Consider the following 26,839-nt stretch of genomic DNA (forward strand, 5'->3'; position numbering starts at 1 on the left):
GCCTACGATATCTCAGTGACAAAATATTCCTTCTAATTCACACTGCATGGCTTAAAACATAAACATGAGGATAGTAATAATGAAGGGAGAAAAATTGCATAAATATTCAATTTTGTTTAGTAATATTTGTTTAAAAAAAATTAAAATCATCTCAAGAAAGCATAACAACTCATATTAATAAAATATTTTCTATTCTGATGAATAAAACTTCTTGACAGTTGAAAAAGATAAATGCATGGATTTGATGAAGCATGGACCAATCTCATTAAGGACATGAATAATTAACAACGTGATTGATCAAATTCTCTTCTTCAAAACTGGTACATCACTTTCACTGGTACATTAAAATTATGGCATTAAAGTTGCTATCTGAAAAGAATACATGAAAATAACTAAACATGATGAAAATTTTGAAAATTGTTGATTCATATAGAAAAATAGGGATTCAGAAATTCTAAATACTTTGCCAATTTCAAGATTTTAATGCCACTATTAAATAAAGAGCCTGGTTTTGAACATGTGTACAGTATGGGTAGAAATTCTTGCTCTTTACGCTCATGTATTGAGTCAAACGACAAAACAATGGGTGATTATCATGATTCGCGCTATCAGCTGATGATATGAACTTACCACCCCCATCATCATGATCCATGGCACCCTCTAACTCAAGCTGCTTGAGTTTCTCCCTCTGTCTCTCCCTAGCCTTGCCTTGTTGCTCCTCCCTTATCCTCTCTCTCTCTACCTTCTGATGCTCCCTCTCTTCCCGCTCTGCTCTCTGACGCTCTCTGTCCTCCCGCAGTCTTTCTTCTCGCTCTCTCTTCTGTTCCTCCCTCTCTCTCATCCTCTCCTCCCTCTGGCGCTCTCTCTCCTCCTAGAAAAAGATGATATTGCACATTGTAATGTTATCAGATTCTCAAAACAACTTTGAAAGCATGTTGTCATCAATATATATGCTGTGTGAGGACTGTTAATATCTGAATTGATGTCATAATAGTGCACTCCTTCAACATCAACAGAAATATTCTCTGTGCTTCGGATTTTATTGAGAAGTGGTCTGTTCACAATGCAAAAGATATGTTTAAAAGAATTTGTAAACATGAATGCCCGTCCTATTTTTCATAATTACTGAATAATCAGTCTTTCATCCTTTAATTTGTTCTTCATTTTTCAATCTATAGATAGAGAGTATGTTCATGTCTATTCAACATTTTTATACAACCAATTGAACATCTATGTGAACATTTTATACACTAACTGCTTCCATTTCTGCTACATCAGTAATTCATTCAACCTAATCAAACGATAAAAACTATCAAAATACCTTGAACTTTTCCTTCTCCCTCTGTTGCTTCTCGAAATCAAGCCGCTGCTGCTCCCTTTCACGTTCCTGCATCACTTTTCTCTGGGCATCTATTTCCTTCTCCAGAACTCTTCTCTGTACCTCGCGCTCCTTCTCCTGAGTGCGTCTCTCTGCATCAGCACGCTCCTTCTCGGCCTTACGATCCGCCTTGCGCTGCTCCAACTCCTCCTTCTTCTCTATCTGTTTCCTTGCCATCCTGTCCATTGTTGCTTTAGAGAGGGACATAGACAAGTCCTGCCAGACAAGACAATATATCATATAATATTATATCACTTTACAATAACAGCAATATCTACATGCCTTGTAGGCATGATGCTCAGGAGTTCTGAAGCATATCCTAGTACTAAGTAGGAAATGCACGTCACACATCAGAATATGAGAACGAATTGCACGACCCAAGGTTTACAGTCTCTCCTCACCAAATCAATCATTGAGGGTGGCTGATAAATTCCATATTAGCACTTGATTACGATTCAAGGGTATTTCAAGTTGAATAATCAGTCTACCTGTTTGCTTCATTACCAAGAACAACTAACAAGATACGTCAGCTAATCACCAGTATGGAAATATATTTATTTTTAGTCCTATCAAAAAGAATACACTGATTATTTTTTTTCTTCACATTATGAATTTCTGCCTATACGGCAGTGCATTGTTTTAAAAACACACTTTTAAGAATAAATCAACAATAACAAAAATATATGGTACATTCCTATTTTCTTTCTTGGTTATTGTTCATTTGCTAATTTGCTATTGTTTTTTATGGTGGGGGAGAATATTTCTATTAAGTTGTTGATGTTGACATTTAGGCGTCTCCTCAAACAGTGCCACAATAAGTTATCCATTCCAAGATTTTATAAAAGGAAAAACTAAGGAATTATGAGAAAACTCACATTTTCTTCCGGACTGTCCTCATCATGCCGAACCTGAAGACCAATAACCTCAGGTAAGGCACCGTCTTCATGGCTTTCTTTCCTCCTCATTGTCTTCTCTCCACCATTTGATCGTGGGTACTCTACTATATTAGCATCATTACCAAACACACCTGTAACAAAAAGAAAGGTACATTATGTAAATTTTGAGATTTGTAAACTTTACTTTGAATGTAAGGGATTACCATTACAATAAATAAAAACTAGATGGAATTTTGACTACGCGCAGTCGAAAATGATGCCTCCGCCATAGAGCAATTTAAACAAGTTTGGAGTTTAAATCTCCAGTGGTTCTTGAGATATCATGATAACAATCTCAATGTATGGAATTTCATAAGTTGACCTCTGTGACCCTTGACCTTTGACCTACGTGCTCCAAAATCTAATCAGATTGTCTTCCTATGGTGATACACACTATCATTAAGTTTGAAGTTTAAATCTCCAGTGGTTCTTGAGATATTATGATATGGTGATACATACTATCATTAAGTTTGAAGTGAAAATTCTCCAGTGGTTCTTGAGATATCGCGATAACGATCTCAATGTATGGAATTTCATAAGTTGACCTCTGTGACCCTTGACCTTTGACCTACGTGCTCCAAAATCTAATCAGATTGTCTTCCTATGGTGATACACACTATCATTAAGTTTGAAGTTTAAATCTCCAGTGGTTCTTGAGATATTATGATAACAATCTCAATGTATGGAATTTCATAAGTTGACCTCTGTGACCCTTGACCTTTGACCTACGTGCTCCAAAATCTAATCAGATCGTCTTCCTATGGTGATACATACTATCCTTAAGTTTGAAGTTTTTACATCTCCAGTGGTTCTTGAGATATGATAACAATCTCAATGTATGGAATTTCATAAGTTGACCTCTATGACCCTTGACCTTTGACCTACGTGCTCCAAAATGTAATCAGATTGTTTTCCTATGGTGATACATACTATTCCCGAGTCTTAAGTTTAAATCTCAAATGGTTCTTGAGATATCGCGCTAACAAACTCAATACAAGGAATTTCATAAGTTGACCTCTGTGACCTGTGACCTTTGACCTACGTACTCCAAAATCTAATCAGATCGTCTTCCTATGGTGATAAATACTATTCCCGAGTCTTAAGTTTAAATCTTAAATGGTTCTTGAGATATTGTGATAACGGTCAAACGGGACGGACGTACGGACGTACGGACGGACAACCCGAAAACATGATGCCTCCGGCACCACCTTCGGTGGCGGAGGCATAAAAAATAAAAAAATGTAAATGTAAAAACTGAAACAGGGGGAATCGGTCAAGGTAGTCTATCTTGTCTCCTAGCAAAGATATAATAACAGTATTGATTGTTTTATAATGGGAAGTCAAAGCTTGTGTAATTGATTCAACTCTTATCAGACATGGGAATACGTGTTGAAATGAGAATTTATAATTAGCTTAAAGTTGATACTCTAAGCAAATAAATGTCCCTTAATTTGTTACCTACGGCAAGTATATGTTATTTTTAAGTTTTTCAATTACTTAGTAAATCACAAAAAAATTCTGTCTACTCGAAATCCTCAATTGAAATGTTGAAAATATCCGCCTCTCTTTGCATAGAAAATCAGTCACGGCGCTGGTCTACTATTTATGACCTCACGTCCGGGAGAGAGTATATTCACGTACCCGGATGTTCCATAGCAAACATGTGCAGAGTGATACGATTTTTTGCATATTTTTGTTTCAAAGGCTGAAAAGTCTAATAAATCATAATTCTATGTACAATTCTTTACCTTACCCTAGTACTTCATAGTATTAATATCAATTCCCCTTTTAAAAATTATGACATATACATGCCAACGATGTGCTATTAGTCGATATTTTCACCATGTAATTTTTGTTTTGGTGTTGAAATCGGCCCATGCAGGCACGGAGTGAACAGTAGCTGTCTACCCATGCACAGTTCATTACCATACACTACAGCGATCTCCCGATAATTCTTCTTCCTTTTTTCCATGTCTTTCGCCTTCCTTGACCCTGAAGATCCTTCATCTACCAATTCTGACACCGGTAGCCAGGAGCAAGTCTTTGTTAGTTGTTTTTCTTAGCTGGAAACGTCGCTTTCATTCTCTTGCAATTGCCGATAAACATATAACTAGCGCACGTACGTTCCATCACAAGCAAGCAGCGCCTAGAGCAGCGGCTTGGTATTCCTCCCGATTCTGCTCGCTTCACGAATGTTCATGCAAGAGCCGCATCACTCGCCAAAATATTATAGAAGAAGCGCGCTTGCATGATCTCGTTCAAGTTTGATATTTTGCCACATAAAATGTTTAACTGGTACTGTATCCTTTTTTGAGGCAGTCACACACATCTATGATAATTACTATCATAGTTCTAGACCTATTCGTTTTACAAAACTGCTCCTGTACCTTATCTGATGACAATATAATGCATCCGCCTATTCATACGTGCACGATTTAACTTTAATTCCTAAGCAGTAAACTCGTCTTAAATCTCTACCAAATAGGTGAATATGAGGATATAAAAAGAAATCAGCGACTGGAAAATGTTGCTTCGTTATTCTTCATTCAAATGAAAACAGAAAATCCATCAAATATACTCCTTAACAACAACAAATCTAAGCTCTGACAGGATAGCTTTAACGTAGGGATATCACTGCCATTCACTCTCACTGAGCCCATGACTCCCGTTCGTGACGTCACGGATAGAGGCCCGACTCTACGTGCACTTCCGGGTTTCAGACTTAGATATTTTGGTAGAGTTTACTCGAATAAATTCATTATTCTAAACTTGTTTTGTCGGGTGGACACCATTTGGTGTTATGATGGGGGTTAAAAGCTTTCTATTTATGTAATTATCTCAGTATTTGGGATTGTCTTAGAGTATCAACTTTAACTCTCAGGACTACTGATACTGTAGGCTCCTATTGTCCATCTTGAGTAGAGAGCCATTGAATCGGTCACAGAATAATCTCATCAGAGCTAATCACTCATACACAATAATTACAGAGAATCTCATTTGCTGTAATATTAGAGGTCAATTTGGAATTTTGACAGAGCTGCTGTATCTAGACTTGCAATTAGTTTCTGAGAAGTAAAAGCTTCAAATACACTTCTCACTCACTTAACCATTTAAAGTATTTGCATTAAGTATCAGAGTACTACAAGCATTAAGATAATGCAAAGAATGATGAGTACGTGTATTTGAAGCTTTTTTGGAGGAAGTAAAATAAATTAACGACCCATACTTATTCAAATTGCCAAGTCTTCAAAATTGTCTACACTAAAACAAAATAGCAGTGGGCGTCTTGCATGTGATGTAATAAGAATGATAAAATATGCACTCTGCATTCCTTGAAAGTGCATTACGTCTCCCGAGGAGATGTGTGCACAAAATCAATGCTAATGAATTGAAATTGACTGCACTGAACGCTCTCATCTATCACATGCTAAGGGGATAAGGACACCTTACATAGTCCATTAAACTGATGTGCTAGATTGCTTGAATACATATTAACAGCCACTTGTTCCAATTAGAGTCCAAATTGACATCAGAGAAGGAACATAGAGGATACATGACATAGAGGCTTGTCTGAAGAGATAAAGGGAGTGTGACAAATAGCCATTTTAGTCATCTTTGTCTGCTATTCTGTCTGTTATTTAGGTTAATATCCCCCAAAAATATTGATAGAACTTTTCAAATCTATAGACAGAAAGAAAATCAAAGAAATATTCATGTACACTTATTGTTTTACACAAGATTTTTGCACTAAAGAGATGATAAACAGAGTTGGAGAAAAACATTGACAAAGAGACAGCAGAGAAAGTGAGAAAGAGATACATGTAGATGGGTGCCCCCCCAAAAAAAAAACAGAGAGTGAGAGAGACAGAGAAAAAGAGGGAGGGAGGGGTAGGGAGAGAGAGAGAGAGAGAGAGAGATACATGTAGGGTTAATAGCCATTGTTTCTACAAAATACATGAAATACATGTAGAATTATTGCGCTTACACTGCACAGAGTACAGACAACATGCCATTTCAAGTACAATCACATTAATAATACCTCATTCAATTAAAAAATTAAACATAAGCACATTAATCAAAATTGCAAAACCGCTGCTCTTTTTACATTATCACTCTCAAGCTGAAATTAAGAACTCATTTATTTGTTACCATGAGAAAATAATGTAATACACCAGACCTAAAACCACATGGATTACTGGTAGCTAATTGCATGCAAGTACATGTAATTATTTAATGGCATATCATTTAAAAGCTAATCTCGTTATAACCTAATTAGCAATCAAGCATAGCACTGAAACAAAGAGCACTGATAATGGCACCATGACCTTCATCATAGTTATAATTTGATAAGGTCACATTCATTTAGAATCCTGAGCATCGTTTAAACGAAAATATCATAAGTGCGAGTTTACTGACATCCGATTGATACGTGTGATACGTGTGTTAAGTACATGGGCCATCGGTAAACATGTACTTATGACGAGTTGTGAGACCCTGCCCCAGTCTCTTCCCTATCCTATGCCACAAAGACATTATGTTCGGTTCATTCTAATTGTCACTAAGAACATTTAAGGTCTATGTCTGTGAATGCTGACACTTAAAATTGCAAATAATGGTAAGTGAGGACATTTGCAAGCACCAACGCAAAAACAATCTGGTTAGAAAGTACCGATAAAATAGAGATTACGCGTTTCAGTTGTCATGATACCATTGAATCACTCAAGAGCTAAAAAGTACTTCATGATGTAAGCTGCCGGAGCTCAAGCAAGAGTAATACTTTTCAAAGCACCTTGAAAGTGCACAGAGATGTTAAATAATAATGTGGTACATGCTTGGCAAAGCAACCTTTTATTATTATTGTTAGAGAAGGCAGTAAAATAAGTGACTTATTTACTTATACGCTCTGCAATAATGAGATTAGTTAAAGAAACTTAGATGGATAAAATTACATTATTACTTATTCGATTTTCCCCTCCACTACACTTGAAACAAGTGTTGAAAAATAAATCTAAAGGGTGATGGAATCAAAAGATCTTATAGGTCGAGTCAAAAGTATGAAATTCAATTCAAATTTCCCATTACAACATGATTAACAGATTAAATTTATTTCAGATAATTTCTCTTAAAATACCATTTCACTATTGTTTTACTATTAGGGGTTACAAAAAAATACTTATTAACAATGAATGAAAAATGAGTAAAAAGAAAAACATATTGGTCAATTAATGGGATAGACCACAAAACATACTGTTGAAAATCCTGCCCTTACTCACCCTGACCTACATGTAATCAGGGAAAAGGGTAACCTATGGTACTGGATGGTAATAACAACCCCATAGCCTACTAATCAAAGCCTATACACATGGGATTGGGTAACAATCAATGTATGGAGAACAAGACATACATCTATAATGAATTTTTCAAATTGAAATTCTCTACCAAACCTACCTGTACAGCACTTAGCCTAAGAGAATCATACTCTAATTTATCTACACTCATTTCACTCTACACAGAGTTAACACTTTTCTGGCCCTGAATACACAATATTTTGTCCTGGATACTGTCATTTCATACTCCTCATCAAAAGAAAATGAACAAAATTGTGAGATTCTTACCTTTTCCAATAACCATGGCAAAGTCCTCCCCAACCAAAGCCCCGTTGTCATCCAGATCAACTCCTCCAGGATGCTGTAAAGACGCCATCGATAGAGGAGACAGGATAGACCCTGAGAAACAATGAAAAGGAAATAAAGAATGACATCAAATGATTAAAGCAGCTATTGATGTTTTTTTAATAATAATTCAGTAATTGTGGTCTAATCAAGGATCCATCTGTCTGTAAATACAGAAATGTTTACTCCCACTGGTTCCACTGGTTCCCATTCTGAAGCATGTACATATAAGTATTTTCAAGTGGAATTTGTACATTACTTCTCAAGTAATATAAAGAAGTGAAGTTATGATGTGCAGTATTACTGCGTTGGGAAACAGTTACCATTCAAAGTTAGTGCATTTTGTATCTATACATTATACATGTAGCAATAGATGGTAAGACGTGTGTCTTTATATTCATGAGATGCAATTCAGAAAGCTATTGATGTACCAGTAGCTGTGAATTGAAGTGAAAGAATCAGAAGTGTTCAAGAAATAATGCATTGCTCTTGTGAGGATGTGAGTACGTGTGTTTGTGAATATCGGGAGAACAGAAATACAGTCAACTGATCATCTCCCATCCCTTTGATTCAATAACTGTAATCTTTTTATCTTGCAGGTTTATGCACAATTTATCTACATATAATACAATTTTCTCTCTCTCTCTCTCTCTCTCTCTCTCTTTAAAAATCGTTTCATCACTGCATTCACTTGTTATCGACAAAGTCACCCAGAAATATGTAGTCTTGTTTCCAGAAAACTAAAGAATGGGGAGGGGAAACTCAAATCATTCATTCAGCACAGCTGAATATATTTTGTATAAAGCTGCGCTATTGAAATTTATTATTACTATATCATATTATTATGATTACATTGAAAAAACCTACACTGAAAAAGATTTCATGCAACTGCAGTTTGAATTAATGTAATAATGAAAGGTTGCAAGTATATGTCAAATGCAAATATAATTCAAAGTTACTGTTTCCATGGAATCTCGGCTCATGGCCAAACTAATCAACACTGTGAATATCCATTGATTGTTTGATTGAGGAATAGATGTGTATTTGTCATATGTCTGCCATGAAAAGACCAATATAAAACCAATTTTGATCACTTAGTTACACATGTTACACTTACATCTGTAAAAATCCAACATGTAGATTCTTGTACTGTGCTTCTTATTAATTTTGTCCATATGTATATATTACATTTTGAAAGAGCCGTTATAAAATGGAGCAAATACCTCAATTAATCACACCAAATGTGTCGTATATGCTTTGAAATGATTAGTCTGTATGCATGCACAGTACAAGTAGGATGTACAATCTTTACCATAGCTAGATCTTATTTATAATGTTTCAAAGTCATCAATACATGTAGGCATCAATTTCTTTTACAGCAATGGGCAATTCAGAGAAATTAAATAATAATAAATTAATAAATAAATAATACCAAGTTTGTATGCTCATCATTGAGAAGTCTTGAGAGACGTACTAACGCGTGAACATGATTTAAACGGGGAAACAAAATTTCTAAGATGGAAAAGCCTGAAACTGGTTGTCAAATAGATTTCACGATTTACCCGAGTACGCATGATTAAAGCGGTTCTTGAGGGAAATGTCAATCTTTCCACTAACCCCTTTTTCTTTTTAAAGCAACTATCCTTGTCAAAGATGTACTTTTAAAACAAATAACATTTCATCAGTCACGGATCTGCTGACAAAACTCAATCTGGCATGCATTCTCAAATAAACTTTGCACATGAATTTAATTTTATCAGGTGGGGGGAGGGGGGGGGGGGGTTGTCAGACTATTTTCATACTTTTGCCCATACCTGTCTCCTCTCCTCTCTCCATTGTATACAAAATACAAATGGTTAGTAGGAAACAAGAGTAACACACATTAAGTCTTGCAGTCTATACACTGTATATGTAGCTTACACGATTCTCAAAACCATCAATCTATTCGCATGTACAAAGAGTTTGGTGCAAAATAAATGCAATGATTTCTGCTAGACTAGGTTCAGCTATCAAATACAAGTGAAGTGTTTAAAGCTTTCACATTTTGTCAGGAAGTAATGTGGCAGAAACAACAGGAAAAGTACACAAGAGTAGTTTCTTTTAAAAAAAGACTAGAAGCTCTATAACTTTACCAATGTCTACCTGCTAAAAGAAGTTGTCACTGTGGTCATGCCCATAGGAAAAATGGAAATGACCCTAGTCACTCTACCAAAAGGCATTTAAGAAAAATCTGTTTTGTTGTTATTAATCCTTTCACTCTGAATCTTATCAAATTTGAAAGAAATTCTTGGCATAAATGCCACATTTTCTCTCTCCAGGTATCACTGATTCATGGTTGTATCTATTTCTTTCATATAAGAAAAATTGCTCTATCTTGACATTTTCAGAAATAATTGTTTATTATTGCATTGAAGAAAAAAAATCCTTCAAAATAAAATAATGCATTTAACTTGAAGATGACAAAGAAAAATAATCCATCCATCATGCCTCGTGAAACTCTTACGGATAATTTCACATCCGTGTTGAACAAGTAAATTTTTCATCTACAAAAATTCAATCTGACTGCAGCAAACTACTGATAGAAATGTTCAATGCTTAAAATTTGATGTAATCCTCTTTGCGTTGCCATAGAGATAAGAACAATCATGAACAAAAGTGGAATGAAAAATAACAGTGAAAAGTGGGAGAACAATGCAAAGTGAATATAATTAATGATAAAGACACTTATACACAGTACATTAAACTGGTAGATAGAGAGAAATGAAGAAGAAAAAATTGGTGGGGAAGTGATGCATTAATCATTCTAAAATCATAATGATGTGCAAACACTGTTTAAACTAACATTGCTGTCATCCACTTTATCTCTCGACTCATTAAACCTACCGGTATAATATTTAAAATCAATCTACTGATTGCTGTTTGTTATCCCTCCTCCTACTTTATGCATTGGATATCATATAGTTGACCTTGCTGGGATTCATGCTCCACAAGAAGAGAAAACAAGCAAAACACCAGAGGCTGGTTCACATATGCCCATGGAAACTAATGCCGTTTACCACGGGGGAATTTCTCACTGTACTGCCCTTTACATTTCCGTAATTTCTAAGTAAGCATGAGGAGGACCTTTGCAGCATGCTTTTGCAGCATGCTTTTACATCTTCCCTTTTCCATTTCACTTGCCATTGAAATTTAATGAAAGAAATGAAAAACATCTTGCGGTCTACTGCAGTATATATCTGAATGAGCCTTAACGCTAATTATGAATTAGTGGTAAAGAAATGAAATCCTTAAGGAAATAGATACCGTATTTGTCGGTGTAAAGGCCGCAGTATTTTCGGAAGAGAAAATATCAAAAAGTCGGGGTGCGGCCTATGCGGCGAATGAGTTTAAAAAAAAAAAAAGCAAGTCAAAACCAGCACGAATTTGCACATATGGTACAGGACATTTCCACACATCTTACCGACAATTTTATCTTGCATTGTTGACATGAAGACGAAAATAAACTTCCAAATACAACATCTCGACTTCGACAATTTTTTTTTTTAATGTCAAAATCGGGGGTGCGTCCTATACGGTGCTGCGGCCTTATCGCTGGCAAATACAGTACATGGAATTTTTAAAAGTCCAATCCAATCCAATTTGCTCTAAGCTGTTTGCTTCTATTTTTGGAGTATATGTATAATAAAAATAACAATTATAAAAACTGTGCTTATAAAGCGCTTACCACCAAAGTCTTTAAACGCTATAACATGGGATTAAAAAAAAGTCCTATCCAATCCAATTTGATCTAGGCTGTTTTCTTCTATTTTGGGGTATAATATGTATAATAAAAATAACAATAATAAAAACGGTGCTTATAAAGCGCTTACCACCAAAGTCTCTAAACGCTACAACAAACAAAATACAATGATACATAATTACATATTAAACAAAACAACAACGAAAATGACAATAAACCTACAAATTACAATACATATGAAATATACATCAATGTGAACAGAAAGTCAATTAAAGCATAGTATCTTAAGACAATAACTTGAAATTTAATCAAACTTACAAAATGAAATAGACCACAAAAAGAAAATGAATGGTGAAATTCCATTATTTTCAAAAGACTCTTTTTTATATCTATATATTTATAAGATAAAACTACCTAACCTCATATTGTTTGAGACAGATATGTGGCTTTGTATTGGTAGTAAATTAGAAGAAAAAAAATGAGAAAAATAGATGAACGAAAAAAGTAGAAACTCACCCTTTGTTCTCTTCCTATCCCGAGAATTCTGTCCTTTGCCTGCAGGCACATGATTATCTGAGAGATCAATGTCCTTATGACCGATGCCCCGTCCATTCCCGAAGCCATGACCGATGATGCTCACGTCAGACGTCGCATTGTCTCTGAACGTCACTCCTCCCGAGGGATTAAACTCCAGGTTTGCTGAAGAGCTACCGCCATCTTGGCGTTGCTCCCCGGCAGCAGTTCGTCTTGAACCTTTCCCAGAGTTTGACCGTGCTATACGTGGCTTAGAACTGAATGGAGAGTCAGATCCTTTCTTTCCAGTTTGACTAGAAGTAAAAGAAATAAAAAGAAACGAATATATGAGACCTTATAATCATCAATATGTGATGTGCACCAATGAAATATGGGCACATAAAAATATTTGATTATCTTTTTCTTAAAAAAACTAATTCATACGATTTTTTTACAGTATTAACATGATTTTACATACACATACAAGTGTACATATTCTTTTGTAATTGCCTAAGTTTGAGACGTGAATGTACATACATGTACATACACTCATTACACTTTATTTGCCATACTTTGGCCTTATGAAAGATGTTAAAAATGAGATACAATCATACATATCTTTGAACTATCTTTCCATAATATTGGTCCATAGATCAACATAATCAACTATGAATGTGACTTCTTTAAAACACAACAAATTAAAATGATCAATGAAAAAGGAGTCATGGGATAATAATATTTGGGTAAGTAGCACAAGCATCTTCACCCCTAGATGAAAATAATAATTGAGACGCTATCTATTCACAGATGAAGAGATAGCAAAATGACTGACGTATATATTGAAAGCCTTTAATTCGATAAAAGTAATTATAAAATATCCATCTTAGCATCTGGATTTTTTATTCTTCTTCTATTACTTCCCCTCTTATAATCTGTTTTGCTATCTTTTCATCCTTTTTTCTTCATTCTCATTCATCTACCTTCAAATATATTTCATAATATATATTGTTGGATGTCTGTAAGAAAATATCATCTTATGTAGATCTTTACTCTTCCGAGAGCTTATTACTATACTGCCCTTCACAAGAAAATATATACACGTACACAGCGCTATAAATACATTGGCCATGTCATGTCTCCTTGTACATGGCTTGGAAAGACTGTTGCTATATCACTATGGTAACAGCTTCATACAAAGACGATTCTTATGACGAGATGGCCTCTTATTCCTATTCTACAAAATATTCCTCTCAAACTGTTTACAGTGACACTACTTCACAGGCAAGTGATCAATAATAATGCAATAGAATTTGAGATTCTTGGCTGTTTTTTGTATTTTTTTCCAACACAAAATAAATGTGTTTATTGCTGCAGTATTGAAGCTCTGATTGTCTTTCATGGAAAAGGAAAATTGATGCAATATATTAAGATAAAAAGGTTAACAGAGTAAATGTCAAATGCATTACCAGGAGAATATTGTCAATATTGCCAAGTATAGGGAAAACATAATAAATTGAAGGTTTTGTTTGAACAACAGAATATATCTAGCCTGATCTAATCTATTCTGTTTGATGTTTACTTAATTTTTCCTGCATGGTTGGTCTTTGAACTGTGCCTTCATGCAATGTATACTAACAGAACCCCTCCAGGAATTATTACAGAAACAGATTTGTGGTTGCTGCAAATGGCTGACCGCTGCTCATGCATAAAATTACCTGTCAAGTCGCATATATCACTTATCAGAGAAATGCAAATACTGACGGGCGATGAATATGTTTCTGATACTTAAATCTACTTGCCTCTCTCAGCAATACCAATCAATACTGTTATTTGCTTCCTTTCACACAGATGACTGGAAATTGTCTTCTTACAATATATTTCAAATGTACATCTTAACATAACTCATTCAAATTTATGTCTGAGTTTCTCATTCATTTAATTTATCCAATTCATTCATTAGCTTTTGGTAATTAAAATTTTCTAAATGTACTCTGAATTTAGAAAACAATGAAATCCCTTTTCATCTGCTCTCAATTTAAAGAAATTAAATCTACTTTACTAGACCTTTTTCTCTCTTATCATTGTCAAGATCTTTGCCTAACTGCTCAAGAGAAACCTTGATGAGTATTTGTGCAACATATCAAGTATGGTGCTGTACCACAGCAGCCCTTCCATAGAACAACTCCAACCATATGACACCAACATCATTCTTACAAGGAAAAATAATGAATTAAAAAAAATTCTTTCTAATATAAAGGAAGCAATATAATGCCGTCATGATGGATATCATAAAGACTTGAAGAAAAGCTCTGAGAAAAATAGTGAGCAAATATGAAAAGCTATGGTGTGAAAGTGGCGTAATACTTGTCATATTTTTTTTTTTTTTTAGATGACGCAACACGTGCATATGTGTTGCAAGTTACATGATTCATTCCAGCATTTCTACCACAAGATAGAGAATGAGGAAAACCACAAGATAAGAAATTAATAGATGGCATGTTGCAAAAAAGAGATGATTGACTGGAAAGAAAAAAATATTTAAAAAGGAAATGTATAGTTTTAAAGGTAAACTCAAAGTGGAAATGAAACTTGTGAAAATAAATCTGCAGTTATCATTTAAGGACCAGGAATATTTAAAAAAAAAAAAAATTCATACATATTTGGTATGAGCCATAACTTCTACATGTATTTTGCTGTTTTTATATCTCTTATGAACGATAAAACTAAATACACCAATCACTCCTGGAATCCATAAGTATTTGTCTATCTTAGAACTTGTTAAAGATAAACATGACTTATCTATTTCAACATACATGTAACAACTTTACCAGATATCTATGAGCAATCGTTTTCTTTCCAAGAAAGATTATTTCTGAACTTTACATTAAGGGAGCATAATGCTGAATGGGGAATAAGATGTATTATCTGCTAACAATGAGTGCGGCATTATAATGGTAAAAAAACCTACTTTTTCTTCTTGACGTATGTAGTTTGAGCTCCATTATGCGTCCCATCATCGAAATCCAAGCGCCCCGTAGACTGTAGACTGAATAACCCACTATCGTCTAAGTCCCTGTTGCTCCCACCGGAGGATTTATCCTGCCCCCGTGCCATTTTCTCTGCTCGCTTCTTGGCTGCGCTGCCTCTTATGTTATCCAGTGAGGATCTCTGAATGAATGGTAACATGAGATGAATCCATCATGAATTTGAATTTAATACTGAAGGTGCCCAAAACTGAGACTATTTCCCTCAGTATATTGTAACTTCATGTACCTAACTACTTCTATTGATGTTTTATTCTAAAATGTCTTTTGTGGAAAATACATCAACTTGATTATAACACAAGTCTGAAAGATTGTGCATAATAAATAACTACAGTTTGCTAATAACATAATGGAGAACTGTACATAATGGAATGGCTTTGAAAAAATGTGTAGATCTCATGATTAACATGCATTTGAACCAGTGTACAAAACTGAGAACTCTTTTGCGTTTTATTTGTTTTAATATGGTTACAGTGACATTTTCATGGGAGTGATGTTTGTACCAGAGCTATTTTTCTCATTTTCAAATGCTCTTTTAAAGCATTCCAAAGCTAAATCTCTCACTGCTCATTCACATACATTTAAATGACTTGTTAGATATTACTTTCTGGAATAACTTACATTAGGAACAACGTCAGTGTCTGTCCAATCCGATCGGTGGGTATCCTGATAAGAATCCCAGTCATCATAATCATCCCGAGGACTAGTAGTCTTCTCTAGGGGTACCAACGGTGCTCTACCTTGCCCCCTCCTCCCTGCTGATCGGGCCAGTGTAGCCTTCAGGGGGATGGGTGAGATGGGGGAGGTACCGGCAGGGAAATTGGATTTGTTGGGTGAAGGGACGTCATATTGAGAAATTGCATGGAAGTCATGGAGAGAATCTGCAAAAGAAGAAAAAATAAAATTAAGGATGTTTTTTTATTACAGCACGAGGAGACTCATTATATATAATATTTCTCCTTCACATATTCTTCTTTCTCTAAGACAAAAATGACAGCATACAAGATTGCTTACTCCACACCTTAAATAACTCTTTGATCCAGGCAACTCACCCAACATAAGGTCCATCTTCTTACGCCCAGCATTGGAGGACGAGGATGGACCATCATCCATGCCGATACCCTGATCAGGCCAGGAGTTTGACAGGCTCTTCCGATTCATTCGCTGCTCCCTTTCCTCCTCATTCCTGGAGCGGGATGCTCCCACAGACGGCATGTACTTCTCACTGTAGGATAGCTGTTGCCTGAGGGCGGGGTGGGCGAGGTGCTCAGAGTCCTCCTGATGATGGTGATGCTGCTGGGAGGGGTGCTGTTTGGGGGAGCCACGCTTCTTGGGGATGACTGCTGTGTTGCCAATGAATGGATCTGGTCCACCTGTTATTATAAAGACAAGAAATCTTTAGCTTTATATTCTCTAGTAATACAGTAAACTTCAGTTTCTTCTACCGTTCCAGTATCCGTGAACAAAATGTTGTCTTCATAAACAACAACAACAACAACAAATATCAATAAGCAGGTCTCATCATCATCATAACCATTACCATTCACTTACCCAGTTATCCTGTAGGTGACCAAATTAGATACATTGCTGAGTTTTTTTTTAAATGGACCCTTTAAAACTGGTCATGTTTATGGTTAAGAGTTCTGGCAAATTTGATTATAAAATAAAACAGATTTCTTTCTTTCTTTTTCTATCTTTCTTTTCTATCTTTTTCTTTGTGTTTTTCCTCCTTGGCAGATATGTACACGTAATCAAATTTCAAGTTTTTTGCATATGCTCCGGAGAGAAGAGAGAGGTTTGAATACAGATTCATGAATGCTTTATCTGCAAGGGAGCATTGCATGTACAATGTAATGTAGTGATTTCAAAAACTGAATAAATCAAAAAGCCGCTATCTGAAATTGAGGAGAAATGTAATTATCTGCGACCTTCATTGAAATTTCATTACTTCGCCAATTCATTCGGTTACCATAGCAGCAAATCATTCCCATTTGACAAATGAATGAAAACTTAGTGGTATATCAAATCAGTCAACTTTAAATATGATTAGTCCACTTATAGAGTGCAATGATAATGGACCTTATAAAGATCTCACACTGTGCATCAAAAAGACTCAATCAGAATTCGAAATATTGATCACAGCACCATCAAACAACCAATAAAAAAAGTATGGTTCCTAACTTTCTACTTGCCTATACCAGGCAGTGATAGAAATTGCACACAAACCTTTACAATCAAATTGTTTATAATAACAAAAAAGGATGCAGTGAATTTTAAATTGCTAAAATGTGATATTTACATGTAGCATAACATTGTTACCTCAAGTAATTCTTTTGAACAATTTGCAACTCAACATTAATGTCCACTGTGTCTAGATTGATGTTGATACCATATCACTGCACAACAGTCCTGAGTAAATTCACCTAGAATAAGAACTATCACTCCACACAATAATATTGCAAACACAATTCCTCTTCAATTGTATAAATGTGTAATTTCGACATCATTACAACACTAATTGCATCAAATATGGCCAGAGTAAAATCATTGTTATTCTGTGAAATAACATTTGTAGGAATAAATCCTTATGATAAAATGCATCTTTTTAACTATGTGAATATCCTGATAAAATTGTTATAACTGGAAAATGCAGTCCAGGGTCTAGATACTAAACTTAAGATAAATGAATTCCCTTTTCTGATATTGAAATTTAACCTCACTATATTTTTGTTTGCTATAAGGCTTTCCATCTGAATGAATTCTTTGTTAAATGTATTTCAGATAATATAATAGGCAGCACTGATCTCAAACATCCTTGCTTGTAACCATGACGATGGATTCTTAAAGGGAACCTCACTGCAAAGATTAAAGAGTAGGTATGCTGAATGGTAAGGTTTGTTCCTGCATATTGGTGAACAGTATTCCTTACAAAAGTGTACAAGACATGTATAGATTAAAATGTTTTTGGCATGATGTAATGACTTTTAGCATGACATGGACACAGCCATTTCCTTGACAATGTGACGTACCAGGTGAACTTCTACATGTGTCATGCACTTAACTCTAGTTGGAAAGACTATTTAATTTAATAACAAAACCTTTACTTTTAAATGAGGAAAAATCATAGATAATATATCTGAAAATTATAATCAGCAAAAAATATAACAGGGAAACAGTTGTACATGTAACTCATTTATTTAAATATACTGAAGTATATAGCAGCTGACAAACCTACATTTCATTTATGCAAAACCTTCAATCCAAAAGGGCAACAACTGTAACAACATATTTAGGCAATTTGTCTTCTGACAATTGTTATCAAACAGATAATAGCAGATGAATGAAATACTTCATCATTACACATATTGGGGAGGAAGCATCCATAAATTTAAATATATTTACTTGATAAATGACTTCACATAAATGTAGTACGTCACATTATCAAGAAAATGACGATGCCCATGTCGTACTGACTACTGAGAATATTTTGCTTAATACCTCTCTCTCATGCACTTTGGTGGGGAATCTTGTAGATTAACAGACAAGAATACATTAAATCTCTCAGAATAACTAAAATAATTTTTTGGGTTGAGATTTCTGAAAGAAAATAATTTTTTTGTTTCCTTTTGTGTATCCTTAAAGTATTTTATTAGTCCAGACTCCAAATCTACAATTCCTTCTTTCTTTTCCCTGTCAACTTTATTGTGTCTGTGTGTCTTTTAATGTGTACATTCTCTCCATTACTATCTCCCTCTCTCTATTACACCCCCCCCTTTTATTTTTCCCTCCCTCCTTCTTTATCCCTGCCCTTCTCTTTCTATCTCTGCACATCTTGCAAATCTCTCTCTCTCTCTCTCTCTCTCCTCTGACGTCAACAAAAGCTTCAGTGGCTCATAGGTATACTTCTAAATCATGATTAAATATATATCGACAATTACCTGCCTCACTTGATGCATTTGCAAATAGTTCAGCTCGTCATTGAAAGCTGTCACTGATAAGGGTTGCAATGTAGCTTTATTCTTCTCATATCTCATTTATACTGCCTATACATATGTTGTAAAATGAAGTGTAATTGGTGCTGTAAATGCCATTGTAAGATTAACAATATAGCAAGAGATATATGTAAATAATATATAGGTACAGAAAGATTATGAGGTCATACATGTATTTTAAAAGGTTAGCACTGTTTTCAACCCATTGCTTATTAATGCTGACCTAATTAAGCCTTAAAAATACAAAACCTAGTTTTTCAACTATCAAAGACAAACCTTTAAAATGACATGCCACATATTCACTGTTATGTTCAGCATTTCATTCTGGACAGTAAGTTCATCAAGGGCGATATATTCCCCTTCCCTTTGATGGGTCTAATTTCATTAATAACCTCTAGACTAGAGCAAAATAATTGTGGACATGATGAATGTTGAAGCTAATAATGATTATGGCTATTTTGGCAGTATTCCTACCACTCTCCTGCAGGCTTTCACATGACATGGAGTCACTGTCATGACTGCATCAACATCAAGAGAAGATCTTCTTTCTCCTGCATGGGTTTTTATATGGAATTGTCCCCGCTTTGGAAAAGTTATTGTTTTGGCAGGGTTATTTCTAAACATCTCCACTTTTCAAAACTCTATGATCTACATGACAAAACGTAATTTGAACTTGGTATCCTTCACTTTTCTATTGTTAATATCCTTCCCATCCTCTACCCTTCCTCTTCTGCCCACCCACAATAATACTAGGGATCGCTTTGATTTTGCTTTTAATCTTAGCGCAAAACAGTAAATATAAATGTACACAGGAGTAGCCCACCACTTTAACCCAAATGAAAAGGGCAACCATCTCCAAAATACTTCACAGTTACATATGAACTTCATCGACACAAAGCGACAAACGCATCATGAAAGCACAGGAAATTGTCTAAACCTTCCTCGAGGAACCTATTAAAACAAAGTTCAAAATGGCAGGTGTTTTTCCATCTAAAAATACATGCACTGAACTTGATCAATCTTTCTATGGCTTAATGAGATAAACTATAGGATGGAAATTGTCCTGTTATGTACATTCTATTTAGCATTTGTTGATAATTGGTAAATATTTGTTAGGGATGCAAAATAGTAAACAGGGTCTTGATGAATCTCATGAATTCTCTATTCACAAGGTCATTTATGGATAAGTAAATGTATTATTATTGATCAGTAAACGTGCGATTACATGTACATGTACATGTACCCACAGCATGAAACGGCCTGTAATAATTTCAAAGCAAGTCCAGTGTTAGTATGTTATGAAAAAATGTAGAAATCTTTAAGGATGAATACATAAATTAGATATGAAATGTGCAAAATGGTAGAATGAAAACAATTATTAGTATACCCTCAAAGCCCAATAGAAGAATACATGTATGCAATGCTTTGTCATGGCATATGATATGCAGGAATTTCAGTGATAGAAAAATCTTTCATAAGACACAAGAGAAAGTAATATAATCTGTTAGATTAAATAGACCAGTGGTACAGTCATATTTAGGGATAGCTACAGTATAGTTCAGATAATAGAGAGTGAGTTCAGATTATAAAGAAAACACTCAATTTACCAAATATATTATCTCCATCAAAAGAAAAAGTTTTCCAAAGATTCAGGTCTGCTGGGAACAAAAAAGTGTCAATAAAAAATGCCATGTTAAATTTGGTTGATCAATGTTATCTCTGAAACTGAACACGTCCAATTTTATATTTTGACTTTTGTTAACATTGACTGAATTAGGAAAAACACATTATCTGCACATTAAATATTATTGAAGCTGAACAAAAAATAGCATGATAAACTCACAACTGCACATGTTGTTAACTTTAATTTTATATAAGTAAAAACATTTGACATCCAATGAGTTAAATTGCTAGTTTATGAATGAATAAAAAATAATAAACATCACTCTGTTTGAAAAGCAAGTTTTATGCAAATATACATTTTAATCATGTCAGTAAAGCAACAAACTTTTTTACAGTTAACGATGATGGTAAATTTATTAAGCTTGTCTAGTGCACAGTATGCATTTTTATTTTTAGGCAGCAGCACAACACAGTACATCATAAAACAATCGCTGCACTTCGCCACTCTTAAATCATACTGTTGCTCTGAATATTACCACATTCATCATTATCCAATACAAAGCAATAGCCCAACAAACAAGCCACATCCACAACCATCGGAACTGAATTCATTCAATAAATTTGCTCAATTCGATCCCGGTCGATTCCTGACAGCACAGAAGGTTGGTTCAAGTGAAAAACAACCCAACCATCTGAAGCCAGGGACCCCTCTCAATCCAAAACCAATTGATTTTAAATATATTGCTCCTTAGAGGCAGAGTGCAGTATGCATATGGCTGCAGTGAGTTGCAAATAATAGAAAAATACAGTACTCCATAATGATTCGAGATTGTATGTTTTCCTTGAAATCTACCACATAAAAATTTGACATACATAACAAAAAGAAAAACTGAACAAAACAAAACAGGTAAGAGCATGAGCAGGAATTCTTTCTATACCACATCACCTAGTGTGCAAGCGCTTATTATCTGTGTCCCACTTTAGGATAGAACTAAATTAATGACTTTGAGGGACTGGCCAAAAGCGTACATAGGCTTGAACTTTATCACTATAATTTATTTCTGAAAAGGGATCACAATATTTCTTGATTATGTTTGCTGTGTTCCTTTTTTTTCTTCAAATTCAATTTTTGCTTGAATATTTTTCAAGTATTTCTGAACAAAAAAATAACAACAAAAACTATATTATTATAAAATTGCTTGCACACTGCACAATATTGACAAATTTTCCCTAAAAAAATTCCAGGCACATAACATGATCCTCTGTCATTTCCAGCTGCCATCTTTTCAGAATATAATACATGTACGTGTAGCCTGTAGTCAAGACTTGCGTGAAATCATGCTCTTGTTGAGAATTTGGATCAGATTTTTGTTTTCCCCTTAAGAAATGCTTTCCAATTTATTTCCATCCATATTCGTAATTATGTACATGTACATCTCTTTGGGATAGGATAGATATCTAATATATCTTTATATTTCTTATAATAGGCAACTCAAATTTTAGTTTATATATTTTTTTTTTAATATACATGAGTTTTGAGAACAAAATACCGGTAAATGTATCCACTTATTTTGAATAGCAACAATGTCTGATGGATATTTCATAATCTTTTATATTTCCATCATCTATATTTTACGGCAATAAATACTGCTACATGTATGTACGAACACACTAAAAAAAGCAAATCCAACTACAGTACCTTGTACAACAAGAACTAAAAATTTACCACATGTACATGTACCTTTTGTATATAGAATTCATTGCAATATACATGTATTCAAAAGTCAGCAACTACAACTGTAGCCTTCTATAACTGAGAAACGATTGTGTGAGCTACATGTGTATAAACCCTTTACCATATTCTCAAAGAAATAATCTTGTTTTCTCGCCTTGGCTTTCAAGAAATTCTCTTCAACTGTCCGTCATCACGTTACTTGGTAAAAGCCACTTTTTTTTATCGCTGGGTCTCTAACACAATTATGAAATTCATTTTTCCAGCCACCCAACACCATAGCCATAGGCTTGCATTCTAAACCTATGTTTATAAATCAGTCTAAGCCTCTGGGCGCAAAAATGGCCTATTGAATCTGCCTGCTCTTGAATTGATTTGCATTGATTACAGGGCATTGGTGCCTGCCAGAAGAACCTTTCCAACAAAGAGTTTATTAATCTTTTTTAAAGATATCAAAGATATAAAAGAGGGGCTTATTGGAACTTTTTGCCTTTTCTTATTTTTGAACAACATGTTTACCAGAATACATGTACGGAAGTCACAATCACATAGAGCGATATTAGAATATCAGTATCACTTTTCAAATTGAATTAATATTGTATTACATGTTTTGAAAGGAGGAGAATAAAAGCTTGTTTGAAGGGTCAATTGCCAGCTTACTCTAATTGACATTGCAATAGAAATTGAAATAATCTTCTAACCTCATTAGATATGTTTTCATCAGCTTGAGATTGCCAAATAGCCCGCTATTTCTGATTTGGGAAATAATCCTGAAGTTACAAATCACGTCTTCATCAGCTTGAGACTCTACATCCAAACTTGAAACTCGAGCGGGAAATTAGCTCGAGATATTTTGCTCATAGTGCGAATCTTCAGGCTGGTGAAGACGCACCGAACAAATAGCGGGAGATTTTGCCAACTAGCCCAAGATATCTTGGGATGATTATCTTGACCAAATATCCCGCTAATTGCAACTTCGGGCTGATGAAGATGCAAATTAACTGGATAATTCGCGATCAGGATAATTGAAATAGCGGGATATTTGGCAATCTTCATCTGATGAGGACAGGCCTATTTAGCAACTACAAAAATAAAACCAAAAACTCAACGTTATTAATCTCATAACATATGGCACAAGCATACACAACACATACACACACCATACACAAGAAAGGTCCATAGTACAAATATTCAACAAAATGAGTGTACTGAAATTAAAATTATGATGAATTTAGTTATAAAACTGTTTACTTTAATTCACAACAGAAGGAGGTTGCCACAAAATGTAAGATCCACATACCTCTCTCTGTGACTGGTGCACTGTGGCTTCCTGATGCGTGAGGCTCATCCTCCCAGCTACCTCGCCCCCTCCCAGGGTAGGTATTTAGAGATGCTCTCTTGAGTTTGTCAAGATGGATCTGACGGTACGATCCACTAGAAGCTGAACCTAAGAGCGGACATTAACATGAGATAGAGAGATGGAGATGCTGAGTGGAAAGCCATGATTTTGCAGAAAACAAGAAATTCACTCAAAACCCCAAAAAAGGAGATGCTAGAATAGAGGAAATGCCAAAAAAAAAATATTCCAATGCACCCTTCAAATTGAATATTTGCATGCATAAACACGAGAAACAGAGAAAAACATGACACTCGCTATGAACAAAAAAATGAGATCAATAAAAATGGGAAGAGATTGCATGCAGATGGAAAAATGAAAATGAAGCCTTCCAATTCATCTCCTATATAAATTAACTCTGCATTCAACATCTAAGAGTATCTTGCATATATATTGTTGTGGTATAAAAAGTCATGTCCATGTCATAATAGTTAGAAAGGGGTGGTTAAATAGAAAGGGGTGGTTAAATGGAAATGACAAGAATGTCAGGCTTGAAAAGAAATATTGTTTATGTATATTGCATCAATATCTTCAACTGGAGCATGTCTGTACATTGTATGTCATTGTGTCAGCAGATATGAACCCTCTGTAATTTGACTTGTCAGATATTGATAAATTGATAATTCATATCACCTACCTAGCTGCTCAAAATTACTTATCATAGGCTATGTATAAGCTTGGCTTGTTAGAGCTCTTGTGAGTAATGTGCCACAGGATTCCATATCATCAAACTGCTGCCGAACAGAGCAACAAAACCAAGCTCATTCTTTTAATCAATGTTAATTGTTATTATATAATTGTATAAAGTGGGGACACGCTACAAGAGTCTTATCTCGCACCCCTGGGCAATGTGTCTGACACGGTCATTGTAGCAACCACTCCGAAGATCAAGATCATGCAAGCTTTAAATCAATCTTGATCTAAGAAGACACACACAAACAAACCTAGCTGTTCTTTTTTGACATCAGACAGCATTATAATGTTACTCTAGACTGTAACATATTGTGATACAATCCACTGACTGACTTAGTGATCTCATATTTCAAACATTCATAACTTTCTTATTATTGGTCTGATTTATGTCAAACTTTGGCCATTCTGTTTATCTTATTTTTCTGCTTCATATAAATGAACTTATTACGAGGGTTATATTGCCCTTTAGATGGCAGGAGACAAAAGGTCTACACATGTAGAGTATGACAATGACATACACTGTTTGTGTAGTCCTTGCTTTAAGTTGGAGCTAATTAGGGAGCTACATCTTTGTAAAAACTCATTATTGCTGATGTTACAATCCTCTGGAGCTCAAAATGAAAACAGATTATAGTCTCTTGAGTGTGTGAAGTGGCCTGTCAACGATGTGCAAATTGTTTGCTCCATGTTTCGAATACACCAATTATGGTAAGTGTATCATAAAAAATGGATTTGCAGTGTGCAAACTCCTTCTAAGTGGGAAGTTTCATGTAAGCCCATTAGCTCCTATATTTCTTTTATCCAAAGAGAGGAGACAAAATAATTGATCACTCATTTCACTTTTTTTTAAAGGCAAACCAAATATTGACAGTAAACTGTCTCCATGGAATTGGGGTAAAAACTTATAAAATGTGTATACCTATTTTGAGAAAAGACAGAATAATGAAATTTGTGAAAAATTATCAAAATCAAAATCAAATAAGGGAATCTCTATAAATTAATGGACAATTTATTACTTATGAAAACTATGATTTAAGATAAACTTGAGTTCTTTCTGTCAACATATTGAAATGTTAAATTTGTTTTGCACAAAAAAAATTCTAAATATCACTTTTTTATGAATCAGGTTTTCTTTTTGAGGGACATACATGTATATAGAGGAACACTGACAGATTTTCTATGGTTCGAATTGAGTAGGGCATCATTGAATTTATTTAAAGAATATTCATGCTGCAGGACAAAAAATCTTTATATTTGAGTGTTACATATCTCTAGTTATAAAATCATTTTATACTGATGTGAATAAAAGGTGTTTACCTGAACCTTGGTCAGATCCCATATCAGTAAGGTTGTTGTGACTACGTCTAGCATTGTCCCACACATCTTCCCCTCCGTTCCATGTATTTCGAGCTTTGATAGGCGGTCGTCTTATCCCAGGCTCCTCACGTTTCTGAGAAGCAGAGAAGATAAAAATCATTCAAATCATTATTTCAGAACACATTGCTACATATACATGTATATATTTTCTGCAACTTTGGTAAAAATCATCTTGGATAAAGGGTGAAATCCAATGGAACATGAATGTTCAGAGGCTCAAAGTTCAATTTATGGTACTCATTATTTACTAAGCTTATCATGACTTGCATACATACTTACATACTTCATAACACATTTGAATCAAACTCAAAGATGGTTTAGAAGGTGTCGGAGTTGAGTGGTTAAAGCACTTGAATTGAAATTCAAAGATGGAAGGTTCGATCCCGACATGACACTTATGTCCTTTGGCAAGGCATTAATCTATATTTGTCACTCCATGCATACAGTACATGTAGAAGAGAAATGGGGACATGGTAGGACGGTGAAAGCCCTTGTGTTAGTAATTAGCATATGACCTCACATTTACCATATAGTAGGAATACTCCCCAGGGAGTGGAGATGGTGCACATTGGACGTGAATTAATACATTGACCGGGTTAATAATATCTGTAAACCGTTAAAGATGGTATTTCGTATTGAATGCTATATTAATTCAGATTATTATTATTATTATTATTATTTTAACACCATTGCAAAATGTTGAGATCTGATGAAAAAAATAAACATCTGGGGGAGAAATTTCAAT

At 34.8% G+C, this 26,839-nt stretch overlaps 1 protein-coding gene across 2 annotated transcripts in view; it reads right to left on the reverse strand.

Annotated features, from left to right (window-relative positions):
- Positions 1-26,839, reverse strand: part of LOC580217 (TOG array regulator of axonemal microtubules protein 1) — a 55,308-nt gene that overhangs the window by 15,866 nt on the left and 12,603 nt on the right. Inside the window, exons 2-12 of one of the 2 annotated variants that reach the window (XM_030999675.1) lie at positions 26,035-26,167; positions 23,929-24,075; positions 20,881-20,928; positions 16,334-16,654; positions 15,903-16,162; positions 15,206-15,405; positions 12,241-12,551; positions 7,929-8,039; positions 2,254-2,405; positions 1,322-1,594; positions 631-871 (exon numbers count right to left, since the gene is read on the reverse strand). In XM_030999675.1, coding sequence (XP_030855535.1) covers positions 631-871; positions 1,322-1,594; positions 2,254-2,405; positions 7,929-8,039; positions 12,241-12,551; positions 15,206-15,405; positions 15,903-16,162; positions 16,334-16,654; positions 20,881-20,928; positions 23,929-24,075; positions 26,035-26,167 — 2,197 coding nt within the window. The remainder of the gene's footprint in view (positions 1-630; positions 872-1,321; positions 1,595-2,253; positions 2,406-7,928; positions 8,040-12,240; positions 12,552-15,205; positions 15,406-15,902; positions 16,163-16,333; positions 16,655-20,880; positions 20,929-23,928; positions 24,076-26,034; positions 26,168-26,839) is intronic. The other variant, XM_030999676.1, reaches the window with a different exon arrangement.

Source organism: Strongylocentrotus purpuratus, unplaced genomic scaffold (assembly GCF_000002235.5).
Source record: "Strongylocentrotus purpuratus isolate Spur 01 unplaced genomic scaffold, Spur_5.0 spur5_scaffold_5, whole genome shotgun sequence".
In the NCBI taxonomy this organism is placed as follows: domain Eukaryota; kingdom Metazoa; phylum Echinodermata; class Echinoidea; order Camarodonta; family Strongylocentrotidae; genus Strongylocentrotus; species Strongylocentrotus purpuratus.